Genomic DNA, 24244 nt, shown 5'->3' on the forward strand with positions numbered 1-24244 from the left:
TGGTTTTGTATTCAATATATTATTATTATTTTTTAAATATATTGAACTTAAACAGCCAACGAACGACATAATGTTAAACTAAAACATTATATTGATGAATAAAATAAATTTAAAAAAAAAGAGGATTTGTGAAAAATGTGGCACATCACAAAAGCCCTGAGTATTTTGCTAAAAATGCTAAAACCATAGACGTTTAAGGGGATCTACTTTCCTTTTTATCACATAGATTCAATTTTGAATTGAATTTAGACAATTCACTGCAAAGATTTGGGCACCCCTGGTTTATTTTTGTTGCTGAGAAAATGGTTAAATAGTTAAAAATTGATAAAATCAGATTTTTGGCTACTTGGCTACTTTTGGTAAAACAAAATCCCCCGTTTGCCGAATTTAAGTTGTTTTTATCAGAAACTAGAAAAGGAAAAAGGTTTGCTGTGGTTTTAATGCGGAATTACATCTGCACAGATATAAACTTGGTGAAACAAAAATCAGAATAAATCCTTTCATCCTATTCAAAACTGAGCCACAGGAAACAAAAGTGTGCTTGGAGAAATAATTGTACAGAATTTTATAATTTCTCTTAAGAAATCTTAACACTAATAATCCTAAAATACCTCAAAATACACAGATATGAATGTTTTGTCATGACTTGCACAGTCCTGCAGCTTCAAAAGGGAACAGAGACTAAATAAAAATAAAAAAGTTTTGCTCTATTCTTGTTCCCATTTCTGTTATTGCGAAACAATAAAGCTTACAAGTAAGAGGTGAACTCTCCTGGAACGGTGTAGAAATGTTTAATATTTCGTCTTTCTGAGACGTTTTCTGCTTTAAGAGCAGGGGTGCCCAGATGTTTGCATGCACATCGAACAAACCTTTGCTACCCTGAGTCACTGCAGCGCATGGGCTTTAAATATTTAATTCAGCGTCCTCCAGCAGGCAACTCACCCTGACTCAAGAGCTGGCTTTCTCTCTTTTTGTTTTGTTTTAAATCAGGGCCCACCGACCTTCAGCCCACAGGCCTGCACCAGGCGGAGGACGGCCGAAGCCGGCACCCAAACCCAAACCCCAGGTGCCGCAGTGCAAGGCCCTGTACGCGTACGACGCTCAGGACACGGACGAGCTCAGCTTCAACACCGACGACGTCATCGACATCATCAAAGAGGGTGAGTGTCTTTACGAATGGTGAATAAAAAAATTGACGGCTTCGTTTCCTCCGTCGCTCATTGACTCTGTTTGAGCAGACGCTTCTGGATGGTGGACGGGACGACTTCGCGGGAAGCAGGGACTCTTCCCCAACAACTACGTCACCAAGATCTAGAGGCTGCTGGTTGTCAGGGCGACGTGATGCGTTCGCTGGCCCTGGCCTCTGAGGGCGACGCAGAGCCCGCAGTCGGGGAGAGGAAACACTGTGAGACTCTTCTTCCACTGCTGCCTTACAGTCACCCAACGTAACGCTCAGTTACGCCGCCAGACCAAACATCGGTTCTGTTGGGCCAAAGATGAGGCTTTTCTCCAAAGACACAAAGACCGCCGGGGTCTGTCCCCTCTGAGTACTGAACAAACTATTTATTGTATTTATGGATCTCTGTATTCCCTTTACTTACCGTGTTATATCTTATAGAGGATGTGCGCTGCAGCGTTTCGAAGCATTCAAACGAAATCGGCTAAATCTCTGGGACCAGGCTGTGATTTATTTTGTACTTTTATTTCCACTACGTTGCTTCTAGATGAAGGTTGAAGGAAACTGAAGTGATTTCAGTTTTAGCAGGAATATTTATTGTGATGCAGACATTTAACAGGCATGTAAAGAATCAAAATGCTGAATGAGGATTTTTAAAAATTGAATAACCAAAGCGGACTTTTTTTTTTTCTTTCTTCTGATTCTGAGGGCATTGCAGTGAGGTGAAGTATTACCTGGAAAACCTCCCTCACTTTTTATTCTGCTTTTGTTTTCTAATGACACCAGTATGTAGCCTGAGCGTGAGGTCTGTGGTGTATTAGCACTTTATTGGGACAGGTACTACCTTGGACACAGACGGCGTCTCACGTTCACGTCACAGCCACAAAGCTCCGTCTGCAAGGGGCCGATTGTGACGAGCAAAAGCAATAAAGTTACCTAGTTACTGAGCAAAATCATTTGTTTACATGAAATTAAGACAAACAGGCATTTTCTGGATCTCATTTCTGTATGTGAGTTTTTATGCCTGTTGGTGGGCAGAATTTAAAAGGATTTGTGTTTTTACTCAAAGGATGTACGTTTAGTTTCTCCTTTTATCCCCGTTTTGAAAAACACAGAGCTGTTTCTATTAGTTCTGCTACAGCTGAGGACTTGGTGTATGGATTTATGTTTTGTTGAGCTGTTTTTTTTGTAGCTGCTTCTGGTTAATGTTTCTGCACATCTTTTGCGGTGCTGCCGCAGTCCTAACACACATTCCTTAGTTTTATTTGAATCACACGACCACATTATGCTGTAGTCAGTAAAGCCTGCTGGGACTTTTTTTCATAAAACTGCATCAATAAACAGTTTGGTCATAAGATTGGTGAACAGACCCTTTGTGCAACACACACTAATAGAGGAGTATTTTAATTAAACTTTGTAATATTGCATGAATAAATGCTTTACTGATTTTTATCAGATGTTTTTTCGTAACACCTTCTCCAGATTAACATTATATATCAAGCAAAACCAGGAGTTTCAATAAGTGATGCTTTAGTCAAGTTTTTCAGACATTTAACGCCCCCTGCTGACCATTAAAAAGAATGCAGTTTGGGATAAATTCAGTAGCTAAACTCGGACAGCCAAGCATTTATTTCTGTCGAAATAATAACTACTTGGCTGCTGATAACCTTCACAAGGAGGGAAAGATACAGAAGGTAATTTTTAAAGAAGGATGCGCTTCATTGTGCCATTTACCAGCATATAACTGGAAAGTTAAGTGGAAAGAAAAAACGTGGCAGAGTGTTTTGTGAAGCAGGATATTGGCTGCATCTCTTGGATTCCTGTAAAACACTCCTGAGCCAGACAAAGAGTCAGACACATCTTACAAGGACTACAGAGGAAAAAAACTTGCTCACTGGTCCAAAACCCTCTTCCTAGATGAACGTACATCTTTACCAAATCTTACTCACCAACCCCCTTTTAAATTTAAGGCAAGATTCATATTTTCTTTTCTTTTTAATTAACATTTAGTTTTACTCTGATTTGCAACAAGTGTCAACCTCACTTTGCCTCCTGAAAAAAACTTTAAGGAATAATTTAAAACGCACAATTCTCATTTTTATTTCTATGTATGCAGTACAGCAGCACAAAACTTTCAATAAGCCTAATTACTTAGTATTTTATTTTCAAGGAGCCTAAATTCCTTGTAATTTTGAAAGTGTGTATTGTAACTGGTTGTGAAGGCTTTCTAAAGACTCATTGAATTTGTAAAATTGTTTGGTGCAGGATGTAAAAAAAAGTCAGGCCCTAAAAACCCTACAACACCAAAATATACCAATATACGTATGGATATATTTCCTGACCAAATATATGTATAGATATAATTCATGGACCTGGTGGGATCTGAGGGACACATTTTCCTTCAGTTATTAATTTAGTTTACATGCAGAGTTCAATAAATTTGAATATCAAATTTGAACTCGTATAAAGATCCATATCACACCGTGATATTTTCAAGCGTTTCCAAATGTCGTTGGACATCATGATTTTCAGCTAATGAAAAACCAAACTACACCTTTAAGAAAACTAGAATATTACATGACATTTTTTTTTTTGTCCAAAAGTTTTAAAACAGGAATTTCAACCAGTAGAAGAACCAGGATATTCACTCAGTGATTGGACTGGGGTTCTTTCAGTTGAAGTACCGAATCAACGGCCACCATTTCCCCCAGTTACGACTTGTAACGTCGCGCTTCAATATGGCCGCTCCTCCGATCAACAGTAAGCTGTGGCGGAATATTAAAGTAAATGCTGTATGTAGCGCCCACAGCTTTAAACTGAACAAATAATAATTAAAAAAAAAGGTGTTTGCTGACGGAAAGTAAAGCTTTAAATTATGTTTATACACAATGTTTATGGCCGTCGCCATGTTGGAATCCCACTTCTTAACCTGAACGCCGCCACTTCCGAGGAAACTGAGTTAATGGACCTTACCAAGCTCTGCCCAGAAACGCCCCTCGAAAGTCCCACGTGATATAGCTATGGACAAGATCACTGAAGCCTATTGTTCTTGCAAGGCTGGGTAAGTCGGGCATTCATGGTTTTGAGGGTTCAAATGTGCCTAGGCCTGATACACGGTACTCGGTGCTAGCGTGGCTAACACGATTACAGTTTAGTAAAAAGCCTTTTCAGGTAAAATAAAATCTTTAATGTATGTCAGATACGGCACACATTGCATATTGATCTGTTCAACTAATGTAAGACTGTAACAGACAGGCTTCAAGGTGTAGAAGTTGTATCGGTACTGCCATTATGCTGTACTTGGCTTAAAGATTTTCATAATGGATGTGGTCATTATTGACTTTTTTTTTCATTCACTAAACACAAAGAAAGCAAAGCAATAATACTTACACCAGCAGACACTTTGTTCTTATTGATCCTATCTATGACGGTCGAGCTGCAAATGCGGTCGTGCACAAGCTTTAATCCAAGCAAGACATTCGGTTTCAGATTTTGGAAATCTGTGAATTTTAGTTCCACAAATGCGATCAGGATACCTGACATCGCCTGTACAGATACCCCACTGACAGAGAATCAGTCTTTTTCGAGTCCTGACGCAAAACCTTTCTGCCGGTCTGCTAGTCCACAATGTACATTAGCATGTATTTACTACAGAAGCTTCTGAGACGCGCAAGCACGTGGTAGCTGCGCTGTGACGTAAAATGGGTATTAGCCAATGAAACGCGGCCCCTGTGGTAAGGTCCATGATGGTGACAGCCATATTATGGTCAAAATAGAATATTTATGCGTCTAAATATACAGAATCGATCCTATGCGATATTAAAACCTCTGAAAAAAAAAAATCACAATTTGTTTTTTATTTAAATGCTCAAACACGTTTGAATGATGATCTAGGTTGAGATTTTCATTCTGTATGATTTGCTTTGCGTGTGTAAAACTGTTTTAGCTACCGTGTTTTTCCAAAAATAACACATATTAAGATATATGTATTTTAATAAATATTAAGCTGCATGAAAATGGAAAGCATTACACTCATGATCTGGGAAGAAAGAAGAGAAACAAAAATTGATTTCTGTCCCTCAAATTCATCACTCAATTCAAAAACACATTCATTCAAACAAACATCAATCAAAGGACTCAACAAGAGTTATCCAAGTTTATTAATATTATTTTTCAAAACTAATATAAATCCCACATAATATGATCCTGGTGCCTTTAAGTCAATGAATGCATGGATACCTGCTTTAAGTACTGCATTTCAACACTCAGCTCAAAATATTTTTCCTTTTTTTTTTTTTCTCATGATCATCAGAGTGGAAACACATGGCCTCAGCGCACTGTCATATTCACTACTAATCTACCGTTTTCTCTCTTGTGCAAGTCTATGCAAGTGAGTTAGTCAACAGTATTAGTGTTTTTTTTTTTTTCTTCTTTCCACAGCATCCAAAATGGACGCTGCTGCTCAACTACAGAGAGACAGAAAGGGATGGTGGCGAAATCAGTTAGAAGTGTGAAAACAAACAGTAAATATCAACTTGAGCTGTGTTTTTCCCCTCTGCACATACACACACTCACACAGGAGATTAAAAAGTCAACGCCACTGCCAGTATCAAGTTAACAGCATGATCACCAGTTTTCAAATCTCTTCCAACACTCACAGGCCTGAGATCATCTCACAAAAAAAAAAAAAAAAAAAAACTTTAGTTAGGCTTCGCACGTCTGTCTGTGGGAAGAAACCCGACGGAATAAAAAATGAGAAAAGATTCACAGCAGTTCCCGACAATCGCTCAGTTTGGAAACAACAGTCAAGAGAGGGGGGCGGGGGTGTGACATTCTTTTTCTTGCTCCCTAAAATACACGGGGATGGTGATGAGGGTGCCGTCGCCAAATGAAGGTGCAGGAGGGTGGTGTAGTCGTAGCAAAGCATGTGCATATTCTGGGAGTGAGGTGAACCATGGAGCTGATTTCCACTCTAGAAATACTGGGTGTGCACTAATACAGCAGCTGATTTGTTAACATATTTCCTTAGTTAGGAATGTATTGATTTACTTCAAAGAAAAAAAAAAAACAAACAAACAAAAAAAACATCTTTCACTAACAATCCACATCTGCTAAACATAAACTAATCAATACAATGACTGGTAAAATGAATCCTGCAATGTTTTTTTGTTGTTGTTTTTTTGTCTAAACTGAAGGTTGACATTCTATTCTAGTAAAGCAAGGCATTAGGTTTACAGAAATGCATCTTTACTAGAGCAGCTCCCCTCACCTGCAACTCGGCGGGCCGTGTTGAGCCCACGTTATATGTGCAAAGAAATGCATTGCAAGGAAACATGCAGAGAAACAAAACGGAAATGACACTTGAGGAAACAATCAAAAGCTACATAAAAGCTTCATAAATACAATAAAATCTTAAATCCATAATGGAGAAATCTAGTTGTTGTTCTACTATGTGAGAGCTGGCACTCTAGGCTCGATGCTTTTTTGTTTTAGGGTTTTTTTTTTTTGTTGTTGTTGTTGTTTTTCCTCGTAGTAGTAGAGCTGCGCAGGTAATTCGTGCCATCTTTGGTTGACTGCAGTACTGAAGAGAAAGTTAATATGATCTGAAAATAAACTCCGAACAAACAAAAGTGTTGCTGGGAAAACAGCATCAACTCTCGGCCGACAGCTGCGCCTCAATGTCCACTCTGCAGATGGGGCACTTCTTATTGGTGAGGAGCCACTGATCCACACACAGCTGGTGGAAGAGGTGCATGCACGGCAGGCGCCTGCGGGGAGGGGGGAAAACGCACGGAGATCACTTTTAGAGCTTCGAGATCTGAGCACATCTCCTTAGAGCGGCCACTGCAGACAGCAAACTTTGTTTATTGGGGTGAGAAAGGAGATAATTTCATCAGATCAAATGACTCAAAATCAAATTCTCAGTGCAAGAACAACCCTGAGTTGGTGTAAAACAACCTTTCAGATGCAACCAAACAGCTCATGATGGTCCAGATGTCTAGAAAACAACCGTGTTTAAAACAGTTCGAATATCATAAAGCGAAGACATTTAAATGTAATTATAGGTTGGTTTTGTAAACAAATTACCCTTTACACAGCATCTGCATGTAGTAGGGTTCAGGGTACAGTTTTCAATTTAAGTTCTCAAAATTTCAACACCAAACTTTGGAAATAAAAACAATACAAACAAACAGAAGACGACAGTTTAAATTCACTATTATATGGTAGGATTTATTACTGAAAAAGTGCCAATTGAATTAATTTTCTTTAAAATAAAAGCCAAACTTTATTTTGATTACTCAAATCAATAAATCACTGAGACATTAGGAATAATAAATATTCAAAAATGAAATTAAATAATAATAAATAAAAAAAAGCTCTCATTTGCCATCGTGATTCAAAGTGACCTAAAACAAGAACAGTTTAGCCTGATTTAACTTCAGACAGACAGAAAATAAATGTGTGTCTTTTTATTAAGTGTATGAAAATATCTGGCTTCAACTGTTAATAACGTTTTCCAAATTTAGATTGTACTTTACTGCAAGATGGTGCAGTTTTAGCAGCAAGCACTTCCACAGGCTTTATGCAGATGTTAAGCATTTTCCAAGCCTTGAAAAGACCAAACTGAAATTCAAATATTTTCAAGAATTTCAAGCACCCTGATGTAAATGTCATTAAGATTCGGTCTGAGCAGCAGGAATTGGGAATAAACCGCAGTAGGAGAAAGAAAAGGCAAATCGTATATATCAAATTTAGACACATCAGCCTTTCTGCCATCAGGGGGCAGCGTCTCCTCCTGGAAAACCTGAGCCTGTGCCAAAAAGCAGCTCCATGAGGCCGGTAATTTTAAGGCACTCTGGGACTTTTCTGCTGATTACCAGAACTCCTTTGGGTTGTTTTTAGAGAAAAATGAAAATCCCGCTGGACGGCAGGAAACTGGAATGACTGCACCTGTCTCCCCACCTGTGTTTGCGGGCTCACAGACACGCCCCTCTGAACGGATAATTGAACACATTTAAAGCTGTGAGAAAAAGGCAAGAGGAACTCCCGGGAGAGCGGAGAGGCTTACCTGACATCCTCCCCCTCCTCCAGTATCGACAGGCAGATGGTGCACTTCTCCTCCGTATCTTCATCAGCCCCCTCATCTTCATCTTGCTTGCCGTGCAGCTTTCTCTGTCGGGGAGAAACGTTTGGAGGCGCATGAATTTTAAAAGCGAATTCTCTCGATAAAATCACTCAAACTGCTCAACTAAACTCCTAACATGACATTAAAAACAGATGGCCATAACAGTAACTTCTTTTTCCCTTGTTTCAACAAAACAAACTTAAAATTTGGGAACAGAGAGAATGGTCATTTGGTCCTGAAACAAAAAAGAAAACTTTCTATCTCTAGTCTCAATGCTAAACAAATCAAAGTAATCCAAATAATAATAATAATAATAATAATAATAAAAATAAAGATATCAGCCGAATTTCCCGGCCCCCAAGGATAACAATAAAATCTAACGTACATGTGAGCAGAGACATGTTTCCAAATTGATTTGTTCGTTTTGATTCTCACCGATTCTGGGGTTGCGTGCATATTTTTCCCAATAGATGCCCAAGCTTCAGGGGTTAACTGTTGGTCAATGTCTCTCTCCAACACCTTCTGTATTGGGTGGCAGGGTGTTAGATTGCTTGTTTAGGTACATTTGAAAACCTCTAAGGAATCTTCCCCCCTCCCCAGCCCCCAACATTATCTTCACGGCTGCAATCTCTGGTAAAAGACACTACAGTGTTTTCTAAAACATCAGAGCACAAAAGACCACTGCGCACTCTGTCCCAGAATGCACTGCAGCAGACATGCACACGTATGTCCAACATGTTGAGAAATTGTGAGACAGAATGAAACACTCTGAGCAGGTTTTACCTTCTTGTACTTGTGTGGGTAGGTGCACCTCTCTATGGTTCCCTGAGAGGCTCCTCGATTCACAGTCCCAAGTCGTTCCTCTAAATGCAGCAGGTCCTGGTGGAGACAAACGGTTCTCAGCTTCTCCTTCAACAACATCACTGAGAGCCTGAGTGTTTGCTCAGCCAGGTAGCACAAATAATGACAAAGTGTCGTCTTGGTAGCTTTTAAAAGCGGCAGATTTAAGTTGAATCTTTTTAAATTATGAGTACCGTATTTTTCGGACTCATATATATTTAAAAATATATATACATCATATCTATTCGGACTCATATTTCACAACTTTTTCCCCCACGCTTTGAACCATGCGGCTTGTAGCCTCACCTCAGTTGACTCCACCAAGTTTGCTGATTGTTGAAAAATCTACATTTTCTTCCCTCTAATGATAACTAGGCGTCACCCTGACAATAACACTGTAAACACTGTTGCCATTTAAAGTTGTCGGTGAAGTGTTACAAAATTGAGTCGCATAGAGGAAGCAAAGAGATATAAGAAGCCATTTCAAAGGAAGCTATTTTCCTTCCCATGTTGAGACACTGCTGCGGTTTATTGTGGGTCCGAGATAAGAGGGTGAAGAATAGCGAAGAAAAAAAAAGAAGACGCAGTTCCTCTTTTTTTATTCACTTATGGCTTCAATCGCCGTCTGTCGTGGGTTATGAAATCTCAAAGTTAAGGATCTGCATGGTCTAGGATGGAAGACGACTGTTTTAGTAGCACAAAACGCCAATTGAAGACGCTAGAAACAAATGTTTCAAATGCTAACTCCCAATGATTTTGTCTTATTTATTTTACTTTGTCGTTTTCACACAAGGTGGGACAATGACCTCTGCTCCTAATATTAATAAATCATCTTCTCATATTATAGCTCTTAAAATTTTTAGCCAAACCCAATTTCTCTTCATCGTCAGGTCAGAGAGTGAAAAAGCTGATCAACTCGTCTCATTGGCCTCATCATCATCATCATCATCATCTTCATCATCATCTGTAGCTGAGTCACATTTTGAAAGAATGGTAAAAACGGACACACCCGGCGCCACCATGTTGAACTGCTTCTCACTCTAGAATCAGGCTTTTGAGGGTGTGACGCCAAACTGAGTCTGCATCACCAAATGGAAAGTCTAAACCTTACTTCTGGTGACAAAGTTTCACAACTACATGAAAAAACAGGGATCACATCACACAGCAAGCTGCCAAGCACTGAGTATCCACTTTACCTGTCTTTAGTGACTGGATAAAACTAACTAAAGTTAGAGTTGATGGGACTGAATGCAGCAGTGTGTGTGTGTGCGTGTGCGTGTGTGTTTGTAGCAGTTTGATTCTTCATCTTTAGAAAAAGCTGATTTAGCAGCAGACAGGTGCAGTTCTCACCTCGTAGGTTCTTCCAAAGCCAGTCATTCTCGATGAGATGTACCTAATGTGCGGGTAGGTCACTTCAGAAATGCCAGTAGTGTGCTGCAGGAAACAAAGATGGGTTTGTATAAAACATTACTACAAGTCCCTGAAAAGCACTTAAAGCCTGAATATTGCATATAACTAGAGAAGAGATGCTGAACTTTTTAACAAACATTTTCAAATATCTGGTGTTGAAAATGTAATTTATACAACAAAACTAGGCATTACACAAATGCATGTAGTTAGAAATAAACTAAAATGTTTTGTGAGTGTATTTCAGTAATAGAAAATTAATTTATTGCATGATAAATTAAAAGAAAACTCAATAATTTCCATTTTCATTATTTATCATTTTCTCCTTTTTTTTAAATGTACCTATTAGTGAACACAGAACAAACATTACAGACCAACAAATTATCTGTCTACCAAAAACTGGTGCTTCAGTCTCAACTTGACCTTTGTTTACAGAGACTTCACAATTAATTTTATTTGTTGTTTTTGTATATTCAAAATGTCTTCCACTTCCAAAGTTAAATATTTACTAGAATTTAAAGTTTATCCATTTTTGAAAACATGTTGAAAATGGTCTCAAAACGATATTATCGTTTATCGCAATCATTTCTGGGACAATTTATGGTCCAGAATTTTTTTTACTGTGACAAGCCTACCGTTTAACAGCGAAGGCAACAGATGTGTGTTTATGAAATTATAAAGCAAAACTGCAAACTAAACATGTTTTAGACGGCGGTCAAGGACTCTGGTTTTGTTGAGCGCAGACTTAAAGTGCTTAATGAGCTCAAGTTAATTGCTAATGCATAATTCATGAGGTCTGAGGAACTGTTTCTGAGGTAACTGGTGTTAGAAATAAGGCCCAGCAGAACGAATCCAACACAGACTTTGTATGAAATGTTTGTTATCTTCTATGCTAATAGTTGCAAAGGTCTCTTCTACCATTAAGGAGATGGGGAAGTGGTGCAGCCTCGGGGGAGTATGGTAGTGGGGCAGGTGAGAGTGCAGGTGCCCTGAAGTGTATGAAGCCACTGGTACACCAGCCTCGATGCCAAGCTCCCTGCTCAACAGGAAAGAGTCATTATTACATCAGTGCTGCAGGCAGAAATCCAGACATTTCAGAAACACAAACGTCATCGATTAAAAGACGAAACCATAAACCCACCATGTCGTTCTCTGCTCAGGCTGGCGAGGATGGGAAGACATGGTCTGTGGCACGTGGATGTGGTGTCCGTGGCCGTAGTTGGGGTGCATCCTGTGGGGGTGTGGAGGTGGCCGCTCATGCGCCCGCCTGCAAAGCAAAACAAATAGCACGCGTTTCACCAATAAACATCCCCTCGAACCCCCCAACTTTTACGAATCCGTGGCGCCGACACTCACGTGGGGTGCTGCATCATCCTCCGCCTCTGGACCTCCATCCTCTGCAGCATCTCGTGCTGATGCATCCTCTGCACCGAAGGCCCCAGAGGCGGTATGTGGTGCTGCAGGGTCTGGTGGTCCGGTGGAAGGTGCTGGGCCAGTGGCACGGCAGAAGTGGGGAGGTGGTGGGCGGAGAGGGGAGGTGGAGGCGCCGGAGGAACCGAGTGGCCTGCAGGATGGGACGGCAGTGGCGTATGAAAGGAGTGGGGAATGAGGAATTCGCCCTGTGGAGGAGGCTGCGGCGTGAGTTGGGGGTTCCCGTGGGAGTGAGGGCAGGCGGAGGAGGGCTGATGATGCAGGGATCGCGTTAGAGAGCCATCTGGAAACAGGGAAAGAAACAGGGGAAGAGTCAGTAAATCTATTCAAACCAAACTGACAGCAAAACAGAGAGACCGTGCTTAGAAATGAGGCTTTTGCTCCATTTAAGATACGGAATCACAAATGAGGCGTTTCCAATTGCCTCTTTTTTATGATTAGCAAGAGATCACAAAAAGCTATTCATATAACTTGAATTATTATATTTCCAAACAAAAACAAAACAAAAAGTGTTTTATTTATTTCCAGTCCTTTTTAAAAATACTTTAAAAGTATGAATAAACTTTGCAGACTTCAAGTTTAGATTCTGCAAAAACCAAAAGCTGCAGGGACATGGAGGGACGGACGGATGGACGGAATGACATCCACATAAACACAGACTGTGGAAGAACCACAGTGCTGGTTCTGCTGGACTTCCACGCCGGATCATTACCCTGTTAACCATGACATATTATTGAAACAAATGGAGAGCCGGGCCAGACTTTCAGGTCAATTTCTCAACTGGTTTGAATCTCACAAAAAGAACGGAAATTATTTTTGCGTTAACCAGAACCAAACATTCAGTTTTTATCCTTTATCCGTATATAATAATACGAACTTCCAGAAATATTATGAAATACTGAGTTCCTTTCAATCAAACTAAAAATCTATCTCTTTAGAGTTGCCTCTGATTCATAATAACAGGAGCACAGATCAACTCCAGTTTGTATTACAACTTTTTGTTACTTCTCTTTATTTTGACTCTGTATTGTAGCAGGTATTTTTACCACTCTGTTTCCCCCAGGGTATTTTAAGCCTGGCAGGCCACCAGGCTTTACTTGTCCCCCCACCAGGCTGAAGATTCATTTCATTTGTGCATAAGACTCACATTCAGAAAATAATGACACTTTTAATGTAAAGTTGCATTGGTAGTGCATAAGAAGTGTCAACTTTGCAAGATATGGCAAATAATGACACTTTAGTACAACGTTGCATTAAAACTTGCATTAAAAGTCCATTATAAATGTCAACTTTGCACTTTAAGTGTCATAATTTACAGAATGACACTTAACAGTCAAACATTCATGAAAACTCCTTCATGTTCATTCATGAAAACTCCTTCATGTTCATAACAGGTGTCATGTTTGTGATAGCATCATGTCAGAATTATTCACACCTCTTCAAATAAAGTGTCACTGTTATTATTATTATTACATGGTATTTCTATAAACCAGAACTGCATAACCACTGCCTGTCTCTACCGGTCTACCTGCTAACAACTTCAGCAAATAAAGTTACAAGTCACAGATAAATCATCAAAACATTTTGGTCGCTTCAGACCAAAAGATGAAACAACTGAAGAGCAAAAAATTGTTTTACGCTAGCCGTTTTTAAGACATTATATTTAGTGTTTAAGTATCGTTAATAATGCATTTTAATAGCCAGTGATATTTAAAATTTCCTGTCAACATTTTTAACTCAAAAACACAGAGGGTTGCTGGATGACTGCCCCATCGCCTCCCGGGCGTAGCGAGTTTTCTGGAGGAAACCCCGTTATCATGTAAAGAACTTCACACTGCCTTATTTCTGAAATGTGCGGCACAAATAAACTCGACAGACTCAAAGATAGCTGGTGTAAAAAGAAAAGCGCAGCAGTGCAACCAATCACTCTTCCTCGTCACACAGCTTCCTTCTCTATGCTGAATTATTATGGGAATCAGCAACTCTTGCTGCCGGTTTCTCGTACTCACAGGGTTGGTGCATGTAATGTCTGCAGGGCTGAGGTTGTGCTTGTGGCTGAGCCACCATGGAGGAGCTGAATGAGTCCACCACAGCTGGCTGACTGGGCCCTGGGGTGGCATGTGAAACATAAGCAGGGGGCCGCGAGGAGGAGCCCGGGCAGCAGGGGTCAAAGGCTGACGTGCTGCCATGGAAACTAGCACCCCCGGCGCCACCGCCTCGAATGCTGCTGTTGCTCAGGTCCACTGGCAGGGTTTGCTGTGGGAGGGGAAGAGAAACACTGACGATGCAAGACCTGAATGGCATCAGTATCTATTTCAATCTGCTAAACAAGTTGTAGTTTTTTCATACAAATATAAAAGAAAATATATGTATAATTTCAGACATCCTGCAGTATGAAGAAGCACTTTAAGTTTATACAGCCATAATAATAAAAACATATAACAAATAAAACACTTTGAACTGCCTTGTTGCTGAAATGTGTGTACATGGTGGCAACACACTGCAAAAAACACAAAATCGTCCCAAGTATGTTTGGTCTAGTTCCTGGAGTAAATAAGTCAAAACTACCCTAGAAGCAGCTTCTCAGCAAGTAATCCGTCAGTGAAAAACAACATTTTCCCCAGTTAAAATATCTTGTTCCACTAGCAGATTATTTCACTTACAAATAATACGTTTTCATCAATATAAAGGAATTACTTACTTAAAACAAGCTCCTATATTGTGCTGAAGAGTTGCTTTTGTCTTATTTTGAATGTACTAAGATATCTGCAGTGGAAACTTGACCAAAAATACAAGGGAAGATTTAGTGTTTCTGCAGCTTCAGCTCCTTTATACCTGGTCGTGGTAGTGGGATGCATTGCTGCTGCTGCTGCTGTTGCTAACTCCAGCACAGGGGGCAGGCAGAGCACTGGGGCGTTCCACAGGGCAGCTCGGCTCCTGAAAGGGTAAGGTTCCTGGGGGCTGTGGTGCAGGGTGATGGATATGGTGGACAAAGTGGTGAGTGTTGCTGTGGCTGTGCTGAGAGCCGGCGGTCTGCTGAGAGGAGGACGCTTGCAAGCAGCTAGAATGGGGGTGGCTGAGGGACATGTGACCAGGAGAGGGGCCACTGCACGGAGAGTGCTGCTGGCAGCAGGATGGGAGTCTGGGCATGGCTGTGCCCGAGTTTTCTCCTCCTGTACCAGACAAGCCTGATCTGTTGTCATCTGAACAGGAAAAAAGAAATCACAAGATAGATTATTTCAACACAAATTAGATTAAAAACAAGGGTTTCATCAGTTTCACCAACTCAAATTTAAGACTTCTTCCAGCCTTTTACAGACCATTATTAATTAAATTTAAGATCTGTATCACATCAGAAATGTACAAAAGAAACAGCCTTTACCGTTGTAGTGCTAAGCTTTTTTTTTTTTTTTTTTTTTGCACAAATTTCATTGTGTGTGTCGGCAAGAGAAGTGATCCAATAGCTAAGACCATCACCGTCCAGCCATCTGGCAATAAATTTACACTACTTAATCCATTAGAGATACAAAAAAGCATGCTTGCTAGCTAGCTCGCTGACTCCAGCACAGGGGTGGCTAGTACAGGAGGCGGACTTGTTTTTTTAGCTAGCCACCTAGCTAGGTTTTCAGCTACTTAGCTAGTTAGGTTTAGCTAGCTACCTAGCTAGCTTTTCTCCTTCCATTTCTCCTACCTAGCTAAAAACTAGCTAGCTAGCTAGCTTCCTTCCTCCATTTTCACTCCATATATAGCTGCTAATATACCTTTTACTAGTTAGCGAGGGTATATTAGCAGCGAGTTACAACAGCATTCAGTCACAGAATGAAATGAAGAAACGTCTCAAATGTCAAAAGTCCTACAAGAAAAAAAAGACTGCATCTTTTAGGCCAACTTTCCTTTTTTTAAATGAATTTAAGACATTTTAAAGCCTTACTTTCAGATGCATTAATTTTTAAGGACTTTTTAAGGATATGTGGCCATTCTGTAAACATAAACCAGACTCTGACAGAACATCACGGCTGATCAGTCAACAGTAGTTGGTTTCACTGTCCTCATGTCACCCTACCTTCTGCGGCTGTGCGAGCAGAACCACTGGCTCTCTGTGTGTGCACACTTTCAGGCATTGAACCTGCGCAGCTGGTGGAGGGGCCCGGGGCGTCATTGAGCTCAGAGGTAGAGGCGTGATGGGAGGATGACGATGACGAGGACGACCTTACTGTCTGAGTGTGAATGCTGCCGGAGGTTGTTGGTACGACTGAGAGATCTGCAGAGGAAAAAAAACAATAAAAATTGAGATAGTTAGAAAAGATATTAATGACAATAATTAATGCACAGTGATTCCAGAGTCTGATAAAATAAAAAGAAACAGTTTGCTTACAGCTAGTGTAGATATTTTCCCTAATTCAATCATTTTTATAAGAGAAGAAGAGAAACAAAGACAAGCAAGCTGCATGAATGTCTCACAATTAGTACAATGCCTCTGTATGTTTGCTTTTTCTTTAATTATGACAAAGGCTCGTCAAGTTTATGTTCAAGAAAACAAAAAAAAAACAGAAATAAGTTTCTTTGTTTATTCCTTTATTCAAAGTGGAGCACTTTAAAACTTTAGCGTTGGCGATCCACACAGGGCAGTGATGCAGACCAAAGCGAAAGGCCTCCCAGTGTTTGCATTTCTCAGGGGAGGGAGAGAAAAATTCATTTGTGAATATGAAAAGCAGATAGGCTGCAAATACTGAGAGGATAATAAGGTTTGTTTCTACAACTGAGGAGCGTTTACAAAGAAGCACACACAATACAGTCCGCTTTAGTTATATTGCTTTGCTGCCGAAGTGTTTTGATTGCATTCAGTCCCAGGCTGAGAATTGTGCTTTTAACGAACTGGTACGACTATATTGACTGCTGGCTTATGCACAAGTTGGTGCTCACTGATGCATAGTAGTAATTTACTTCTTCAATTAATAAACACTTTTTTCTGTCTTTTAATTCAAGTTTTTGTTATCACAACTACTACATTAGTTCACATTTTCCTCAAAGCCATTTTAAATTGAGTGAATAAAATAAAAGGTGTAACATCAGGAAAGCTTTGACTTCAAGGATAAAACCCGTAGGAATAAGGATGCAGATAGTTGGATGTTTTGAACAGTTTGCATTCAAATTTATTTTTATTGGAAACATAAACGAGTCAAAGCATCATACACTCTGCACTTTATGTGCTTCTTTAAATGAGCACTTTCTTGATCAATAGTTTTCTACAACCTATTACGCTTCCTTGAACTTGTTAGGATGAGTTTTTCAAAAAGTATGTCCGTCACTTTTTGCACAAAATCATTCTTAAATGAGATTTTAGTCTGGTCAGTTCTACCTATTTTGAGCTCTTTCCAGGATGAGTTGGTTTTTAGGACTTTTGTCACTTTAAATCAAAATAAGCTGCTGTTGGCCACACGTCTAAACTCAACATTTACACTTGCACATAAAAATGTCTGCAGACAGAGGACAATGGTCTCTTCTAGCAGCCTTTGTACATCACCTGCAGCACTAAAACCAGCTGACCAACCAGGCTGGAGTTCCGCTTGGTTGCTAGGTGACGGACTGGGCTTTGCTAAGGTTGCTAGGTAACGGCACAGTGCCGTGACCTTGCACAGTAACTTAATATTGGGGAAGTTTTGGAAACTACTCCTTTTCCAGACACAAAAACAAATTAACTTATTGCCAGAAAACAGCTGGGAGTTTTTTTTTTTAGGAGCTTGGATTGTTTTTGTGACCAAATACGGAAACATAAAAAAGTGCAAAATGTGAATTTTGCATTACAGCTAAACTTTAAAAATGGTCGTACTGTTTTGCCTTTTTGCCCTTGCACAAATTCGGTGACTTTGGGGGGTACTTTTAGATTTTGTCGTTATAAAAAAATATATATAAACTACTCATTGTTGTCATTCCTTTTCACAGTTAGGCAATACTACAACTTAAAAGTGAAATACAAAACATTGAGGTTTGTGGTTTTCACTTTTTTTTTATAAATCAAGAGGTGTTTACTTTATTCAGTCCAGACATTGAGACGTTGGAAGTTGGATGTCTTACCGTCCTCGTCGACTGTGAGATCCACAACCTCCCCGGGGTTCTGGCGCAGCGGCTGGATGACCGTTGAGAGCCGGTGACGTCCACGCGGCTCCTGGAGACGATTCTGGGCACAACTGCTGCCCCAAATCCTACTGAGACCCCCGACTGAGCGTGACCTGCATGCAAGCAGATATAAAAAAAATAAAATAAAAAATAAAAAATTACATCCAAGACAAAACTAAGGTACAGAAGTAGAAGTTATATATTCAAGTTTGGTGACAGCTGACTGACACAGCGATAAAATAGAAGAGCTGAAAACATGCAAACAAGTGAAGCAGTTCAATAGTGCTTATTCTGGAAAGTGTAAAGACCAAGTGCACAAGACGGAGCACAAGTTGGCATAAAAGGAAATTAAATGTTGCTGTAACTCATTAATTCAGATTCCTCAAAGAGTTATTGTAGATGGTGACGGCAGGAAAAATCTTTTGTAGCAGTCTGTATTACAGTGAATCTGAGGAAGCCTCTGACTGAATACATTCTATTTTTCAAAGACAGGCTAATGAAGGGGATGGTCAGTGTTGTCCATAGTTTTCTTGATTTTTATGAAGAATCCTCCTTTGAATCATCATCTCCAAAGGTTAAATGACAAAAGCAAAGAAATATTGATACTGATTGAAGACATTAATACAAATCAGTGCGTAGCTCAACCACAAGAACTCAGAATGCACAACTTGCATCGAATCCTCCGATTTGCTCCCCAGACACCTTTAATTTTCCTGCATGCCCCTCAAATGTCAGCCGCTGCGCCTCCTCTTCCTCTCGCCTCGTTCCCCTCTTTCTTTTAATTTTCTCTCTCAAAGGCTCCTGCTGCTCTTCTCCGCGGCCTCTGAGACGGGAGTGAGAAACAAGGGAGCAGCCGCAGCTCCCTCCAGGTGAGCAGAGGGGGGAGGAACGACCCCGAGAGACAGGAAGCTGTGTGGGAGTGCCATGCAGCACGCTGCCATGGAGATGTTGAGGTAGGGGACTCCGGCGCTTTTGAAAAATATCCAGCAGCGAAGGAGAAAGAGTTTAATCTTGGAGAGAAAACCTTAACAAAACGATTTAATCAAATGAGAAATCCGAATTAAAAATCATAATTTTTCTTGTTTGCTCAGTTTGCAGACAGATGGGAAATTGAGCAGTTTGACTCTTAATTTTGTAGTTTAAATATTTAATTTTAGCAGTTTGCTGTAAAGATGTTAACAGCCTTGTAGCCTGCAAGGATATTTCTTTAATATGCAAAATAAATTATTTCACTACCACGTTAGTAGCGAAGCTAATAGAAATCTTCACGTAATTTTTGTTTCGTTATTTTAGTTTATAAGCAGCGGATCAAACCAATGTGAGGTTTTGCTTTAGCTGGTGCTGCTGGTCTGCTCAGCTCTGGTTTGTCATTAAAAGGAACAGAGATCTGTTCTGTGGTAAAATAACACAACTTTGCTTCTTCTTTTCGCTGCGCGTCACCATTTTAAATCGATTCCCCAGCTTACAGAAATGGAGTTTCAAAATATGTTAAAATTGGACAATTTTGTGTCCCAAGGTAAACTTTGACCGGTGAGCCGCAGGTCAGTGGCTCATTTACTTTTTTTTTTTTGTCTGTTTATTAAATGAATCAAAACTAAAATAATTCCAACATTCTTCAACCTGCAAAGACAAAAAAAAAAAAACACGATACATGTTTGCGTTTGGTAAAAATCAGATAAACGTTAGCGACAGATGATTTTTGAAGTCTTGCAACCTTTTGATTTTCTTACACTTTGTATCCTTTAGTCTTCTATGCTTATTACTTTCTTCTTTATTCTGAGTTAAAACAAAGTTTACGCTGCTCGTTTGTTCATGTAAAGGAAAACTAGGGCTGATTAAAACTGGAGTCCACTGGTCAGACCTCAAGGACACACAGAAACTAGTAAAAACCTGAATTCTCTGCAGATATTGTCGCTTTTTATGCACAAAGCAAAATCGCAATCTCAAGAAGATCGCAGCTGATTGTTAGTTTGTTTTCAGTTCAAATCCAAAATAAAATTACTTTTTAAAACTTGAAATGACCTGGCTACTAAATGTGAGAACTAAATATGAGACAAAATATGAAACATTAATTTCAGACAGTTTGTTTTTTTGTATTAGCTTACAGTAATGTAAATTTACTTTGTATTGATATAAATTACTTAAATAATATGGTTTTTCTCATAAATCTAAAACGTTGGCTTTCTGCACCCATGAGGCAGGAAATGCCTTTATTCGCGCCGTTTGCAATACGGGGAATTCCCACCTGCTCACACTATCCATTTCCTTTTACATACACAATCAAAGTGGTATGAAGACGAAGCTCAAGTACCTTTTGCTTTTACTTACAACTTAAAACCAGGGTGGAAATTCAGACACAATAAACGGACTCCCAACAAAACCCGGCAGTGAGGCTGGGATGTAGAGAGAGACTGAGGAGATGAGTGAGGAGTCTAATTGGACTTCCTCGTCTGCTTTGGGTCGACCCCAAGGGGCCAAGGCTTGACACTAGGGAAGGGCCGCTAATTAAGCAAACCTGGGATTATTTTGTAAATATCTGTTTACCACTGGGAACCTCAGGGGACGAGGAGTGCCAGCAGAGAGGAAAACACGGCGTTATAAATATGATCACTATGGGAATGGAGGGGGCTTGGCAGGGCCGAGGTGGTGCCAAGGCAGAGCGATACGAGGCACAGGCCCCGGGGACGGGAGGAGAGCGACGGGCTGCGCGTACTGCGGCAATGTGGAGTGAACTGATGGGGCCGATGCTGGTGACAGCTAAGGTTGGGAGTTTGGGAGTTCAACAGGGAGGGAGGGAGGGCAGGAATAGCAGAGTGAGGAGTGGTAAACAATTCATGGCACTCGGCTACACAGCAGACTTTCTTACCATGATTTAAGATTTCTTACACTTTCTGGAAACATAGAAAATCTACCGAACGAAGCTCACATTTGAACAAAGTCTTGCATGTACTGAGCAGAGACCGGCGAACACGTCTGCTGTTATTTATTAACAGTGGAAACTACAAGTAAAGTGCAGCCAAATTAATAGAAACTTCTTCTGTTGCACTAGTTTACATGAATAAACAAATACCGATTCATAATTCAAATCATTACTCTTAAAAACAACCCCTGGGAAGGACACATGTCAGTTATTAAAAAATAAATCTCATCCGCTTCTCAAAGATGCCAAAAAGCTGCTTTTAAATGTCACACAACTGTAACAGTTTACTGAAATCACAACACAGAATAAGACACTGCAGTACAAACTAACACAGACACAAGTGACAAAAAACTGCAGATGAACGCATGTTAGCAAACAGGGCCGATGTCAGCATGAGCAGAGATTTCACTGCTCATTCGGTCGGCCTTTGATTCTCCACCCTCCTGCTCCACTAGTGCCCATCCCCCACTTCGACACATCTCTACGTTATCTAGCGAGAGAGGAGATCCGAAAAGTGACAGGAAAGGAGGCAAATCATGACCGTCCAGGCTCTGGGTAGCAACTTTAAGGAACCGAAACCATATATTCTTAGTGACTTGGTGCTAAAATGGAAACGGGGATGTGGTTACAGAAGTGAGGGGACAAAAAAACGTGTGACAGATGTGACCACAGAGGAAAACGTTTGTGCAGGATCACAGATTAAAAGGAGTACTGAAACAGAAATTTACACACGAACGGGGGAAAATATGACTCGCTGGGGGAAATGAAGAGAAAAGAACAATTCAACATATCTCAGAATAATGATGCTCTATGTGATGGGTAAAAGACGGGCTGCATGGTGCATCGTGCAGCAGGAAAGTCCTGGGTTCAGTGGGATGGATTTGTGGTGTGGTGCAACAGTTATATCAGCAGCTTTTCGCTCTAGCATGTTGACGAAGTTAACAACCAGGATTCGTTCTCGATCAAATTAATTTCTTTAATATTTTGTCCGGTGTTCCAACACAAATTATAACCCAAACGGTAATTATTGACAACCTACTTGTTCAAAAACAAAGCATCCTTCAACTTAGCTTACTCATCCTGTTCAAATTAGCACTTCCGCAAACTAATAAACACACACGCAAAGCTGCAGAACTTCTTTCAAGTTCATAAAACTTCAGAATGGCATAAAAAACAAAATGCTGTATGCCAGAAAATAATCACACAGACTCGAACAAACACAGTAGAGACAGAAAACGTAGTGAGAGAGGATCCTGTCTTCTTGTCACCCGCAAACACAAAATAATACTCAGAGGCTCAGCGTGCAATCTTTACCTTCCCAAAAGGACAACTGAAGCTGGGAAAAGAGCAGGAGCCTCTAAATTATTCAATAAAAGGACGTATAAAGAGCGACGTTTGGATAGATTGTGGAAATAACTCAATAAGTTTAGACAACTCAAACCATTTCAGCCTGAACCAAACAAAAGCATTTTGTCAAGAAAAAAAAAAAGAGTGTTTATTATGAGTAATTTAATAAAATGCCTCATATGATGTGCAGAGCAGACAGATAAGGTGTTCTTTTATGAGCGTTGTTTATTGGAAATTTGGAAGTTTGGAAAATGAGTCTGGAAACAAATGTTTTTCTATGCTCTATTCTCAGAGTTAAAACAATAGTTAAAGCAGGTTCCTCACACCTAAAGGAAGAAGTTATGAGCTCATTGTTCATTTATTGACGAACAATAACCTCATAAATAGGCCTGACAGGGACTCAGGCTAAACGATTCTCACTGGAATTAGGAAGAGGGAAATATGTTCACTAAAGCTAAAAAGCATCAGCAAAGCTTCAAGAGCTAAACTAGCCAAAGCAAATAAAACAATAAATCAGCGTGGCTTGATTGGTTAAACTGGATGGAGTTCAGATGCCTTGTTATGTTTAATTAAAAGGTAACATAATGAAATAAAGCTGGAGGAAGTGGGGCTGCACGGTTTGAAGCCGAGTACAACCACCAAGCTGTAATAGCCGCTCAGGTTTTCATTTCATAACATTGTGACAAAAATCATATTTGATCAAATTCAATTGCTTTAAGACATCAGTAATTTTCATTTTCATTTTGGGCAACAGCAAGATCAAGAATGTCTTCAAAAGGCCAGTTGTGGCAGAATGTATCAATAAAAATATCCGTTAACAATATATTGATGGGTATTGACTCTGCATTCGATGAGAACTTACTAAAATTAAATAATATTGAACATTTTCTCACATTGATGTAATTCGGCAGATACAGGTAAAAACTGCTTTTGATAAAATAATTTTTTAAGCACTCAAGCTCGTTTTAATGTTGGCTCTTAGGGCCACGTAAAAAGCCACGGCGAGCCAGATTTGGCCCCTGGACCTCAAGTTTGACATGTGTGCTTTAAGACGACGAAGCAGAAACTTCACACCCTTCAGTACCTACCTAAATCCGTCTCCAACGGTGACGATCTCCACTTCGCTGTCCGTCGAGGTGACGTTGATCTCCTCGCTGGCGGGAACAGCGTTCGCCGGAGCTGGAGACGCCTCTATCACCACCACGTCCTCATCCAGAGCGCCTGAACACACCAGCAGACATCAACACATCAGACAAACGACGCAAATGCGTCGCCACATGGCCGTAACATCATCTTGATTTTGTAATTGTGATTGGTGAGCACTTGAAGGCTTAGAGAAATCATTTCTTAAAAACCAGCAGAAGTGGGAGTAACGTTGAATCAGTGGGAGTAAACCCGAGGAGGAAGGGTTGTGATCTAGGGTAGCAATAGTTTCGCTACAGTTGAGGCAAGTCATCAGGAAACATGAGACACCATTTTCACATAAACCTACAGAGAATAACTGGAAACGTTACAGAGCTCTGGTTAGTGCTGACATAGACAAAAAAAAAAAAAACTAGCACTTATTTTCTTTATTGAATGAATTAGATGGTTATTAACCCTTTCATGAATTTTGATCCATTTTGTCAGGATTTTTTAATTTTTTTATTTTCTTAAGGCATTAAAAAAAGGCAGGAAAATTTTTTTTTTTTTTAAATACAAAGTTGTTATTTGAAAAATACATCAGCAGTATTGTTCTTTAGGGGTTACCTGATGTCACAATAATTTTATTTTACCTGCACAAGTTGCCTACAGTAGAAGGAGGGACCGGGTCGGTCGGCATGCTTTTTTGTCGGTCGACCATATTGGATTTTTTTTTTTTGGCTCTAGTGGTCTTTAT

General features: G+C 40.0%; 2 protein-coding genes across 5 annotated transcripts in view; one reads left to right on the forward strand and one right to left on the reverse strand.

Moving 5' to 3' along the window:
- The window catches only part of myo1ea (myosin IEa), a 61279-nt gene extending 58747 nt beyond the window's left edge, over positions 1-2532 (forward strand). For both annotated transcript variants that reach the window (XM_008405358.2, XM_008405361.2), the window contains 2 exons: positions 991-1160; positions 1239-2532. In XM_008405358.2, the coding sequence (XP_008403580.1) occupies positions 991-1160; positions 1239-1315 (247 nt within the window). In that variant the 3' untranslated portion in view covers positions 1316-2532. The remainder of the gene's footprint in view (positions 1-990; positions 1161-1238) is intronic.
- Positions 2533-5319: 2787 nt separating this feature from the next.
- Positions 5320-24244, reverse strand: part of rnf111 (ring finger protein 111) — a 29986-nt gene continuing 11061 nt past the window's right edge. The window contains exons 2-14 of one of the 3 annotated variants that reach the window (XM_017304138.1): positions 23454-23586; positions 18057-18211; positions 16045-16242; positions 14817-15184; positions 13991-14237; positions 11907-12264; positions 11692-11817; positions 11469-11586; positions 10494-10577; positions 9087-9182; positions 8739-8825; positions 8247-8350; positions 5320-6945 (exon numbers count right to left, since the gene is read on the reverse strand). In XM_017304138.1, coding sequence (XP_017159627.1) covers positions 6828-6945; positions 8247-8350; positions 8739-8825; positions 9087-9182; positions 10494-10577; positions 11469-11586; positions 11692-11817; positions 11907-12264; positions 13991-14237; positions 14817-15184; positions 16045-16242; positions 18057-18211; positions 23454-23586 — 2192 coding nt within the window. In that variant the 3' untranslated portion in view covers positions 5320-6827. The remainder of the gene's footprint in view (positions 6946-8246; positions 8351-8738; positions 8826-9086; positions 9183-10493; positions 10578-11468; positions 11587-11691; positions 11818-11906; positions 12265-13990; positions 14238-14816; positions 15185-16044; positions 16243-18056; positions 18212-23453; positions 23587-24244) is intronic. The other 2 variants (XM_008405362.2, XM_017304139.1) reach the window with 2 other exon arrangements.

This window comes from Poecilia reticulata, linkage group LG3 (genome assembly GCF_000633615.1).
Source record: "Poecilia reticulata strain Guanapo linkage group LG3, Guppy_female_1.0+MT, whole genome shotgun sequence".
Taxonomy (NCBI): Eukaryota; Metazoa; Chordata; class Actinopteri; order Cyprinodontiformes; family Poeciliidae; genus Poecilia; species Poecilia reticulata.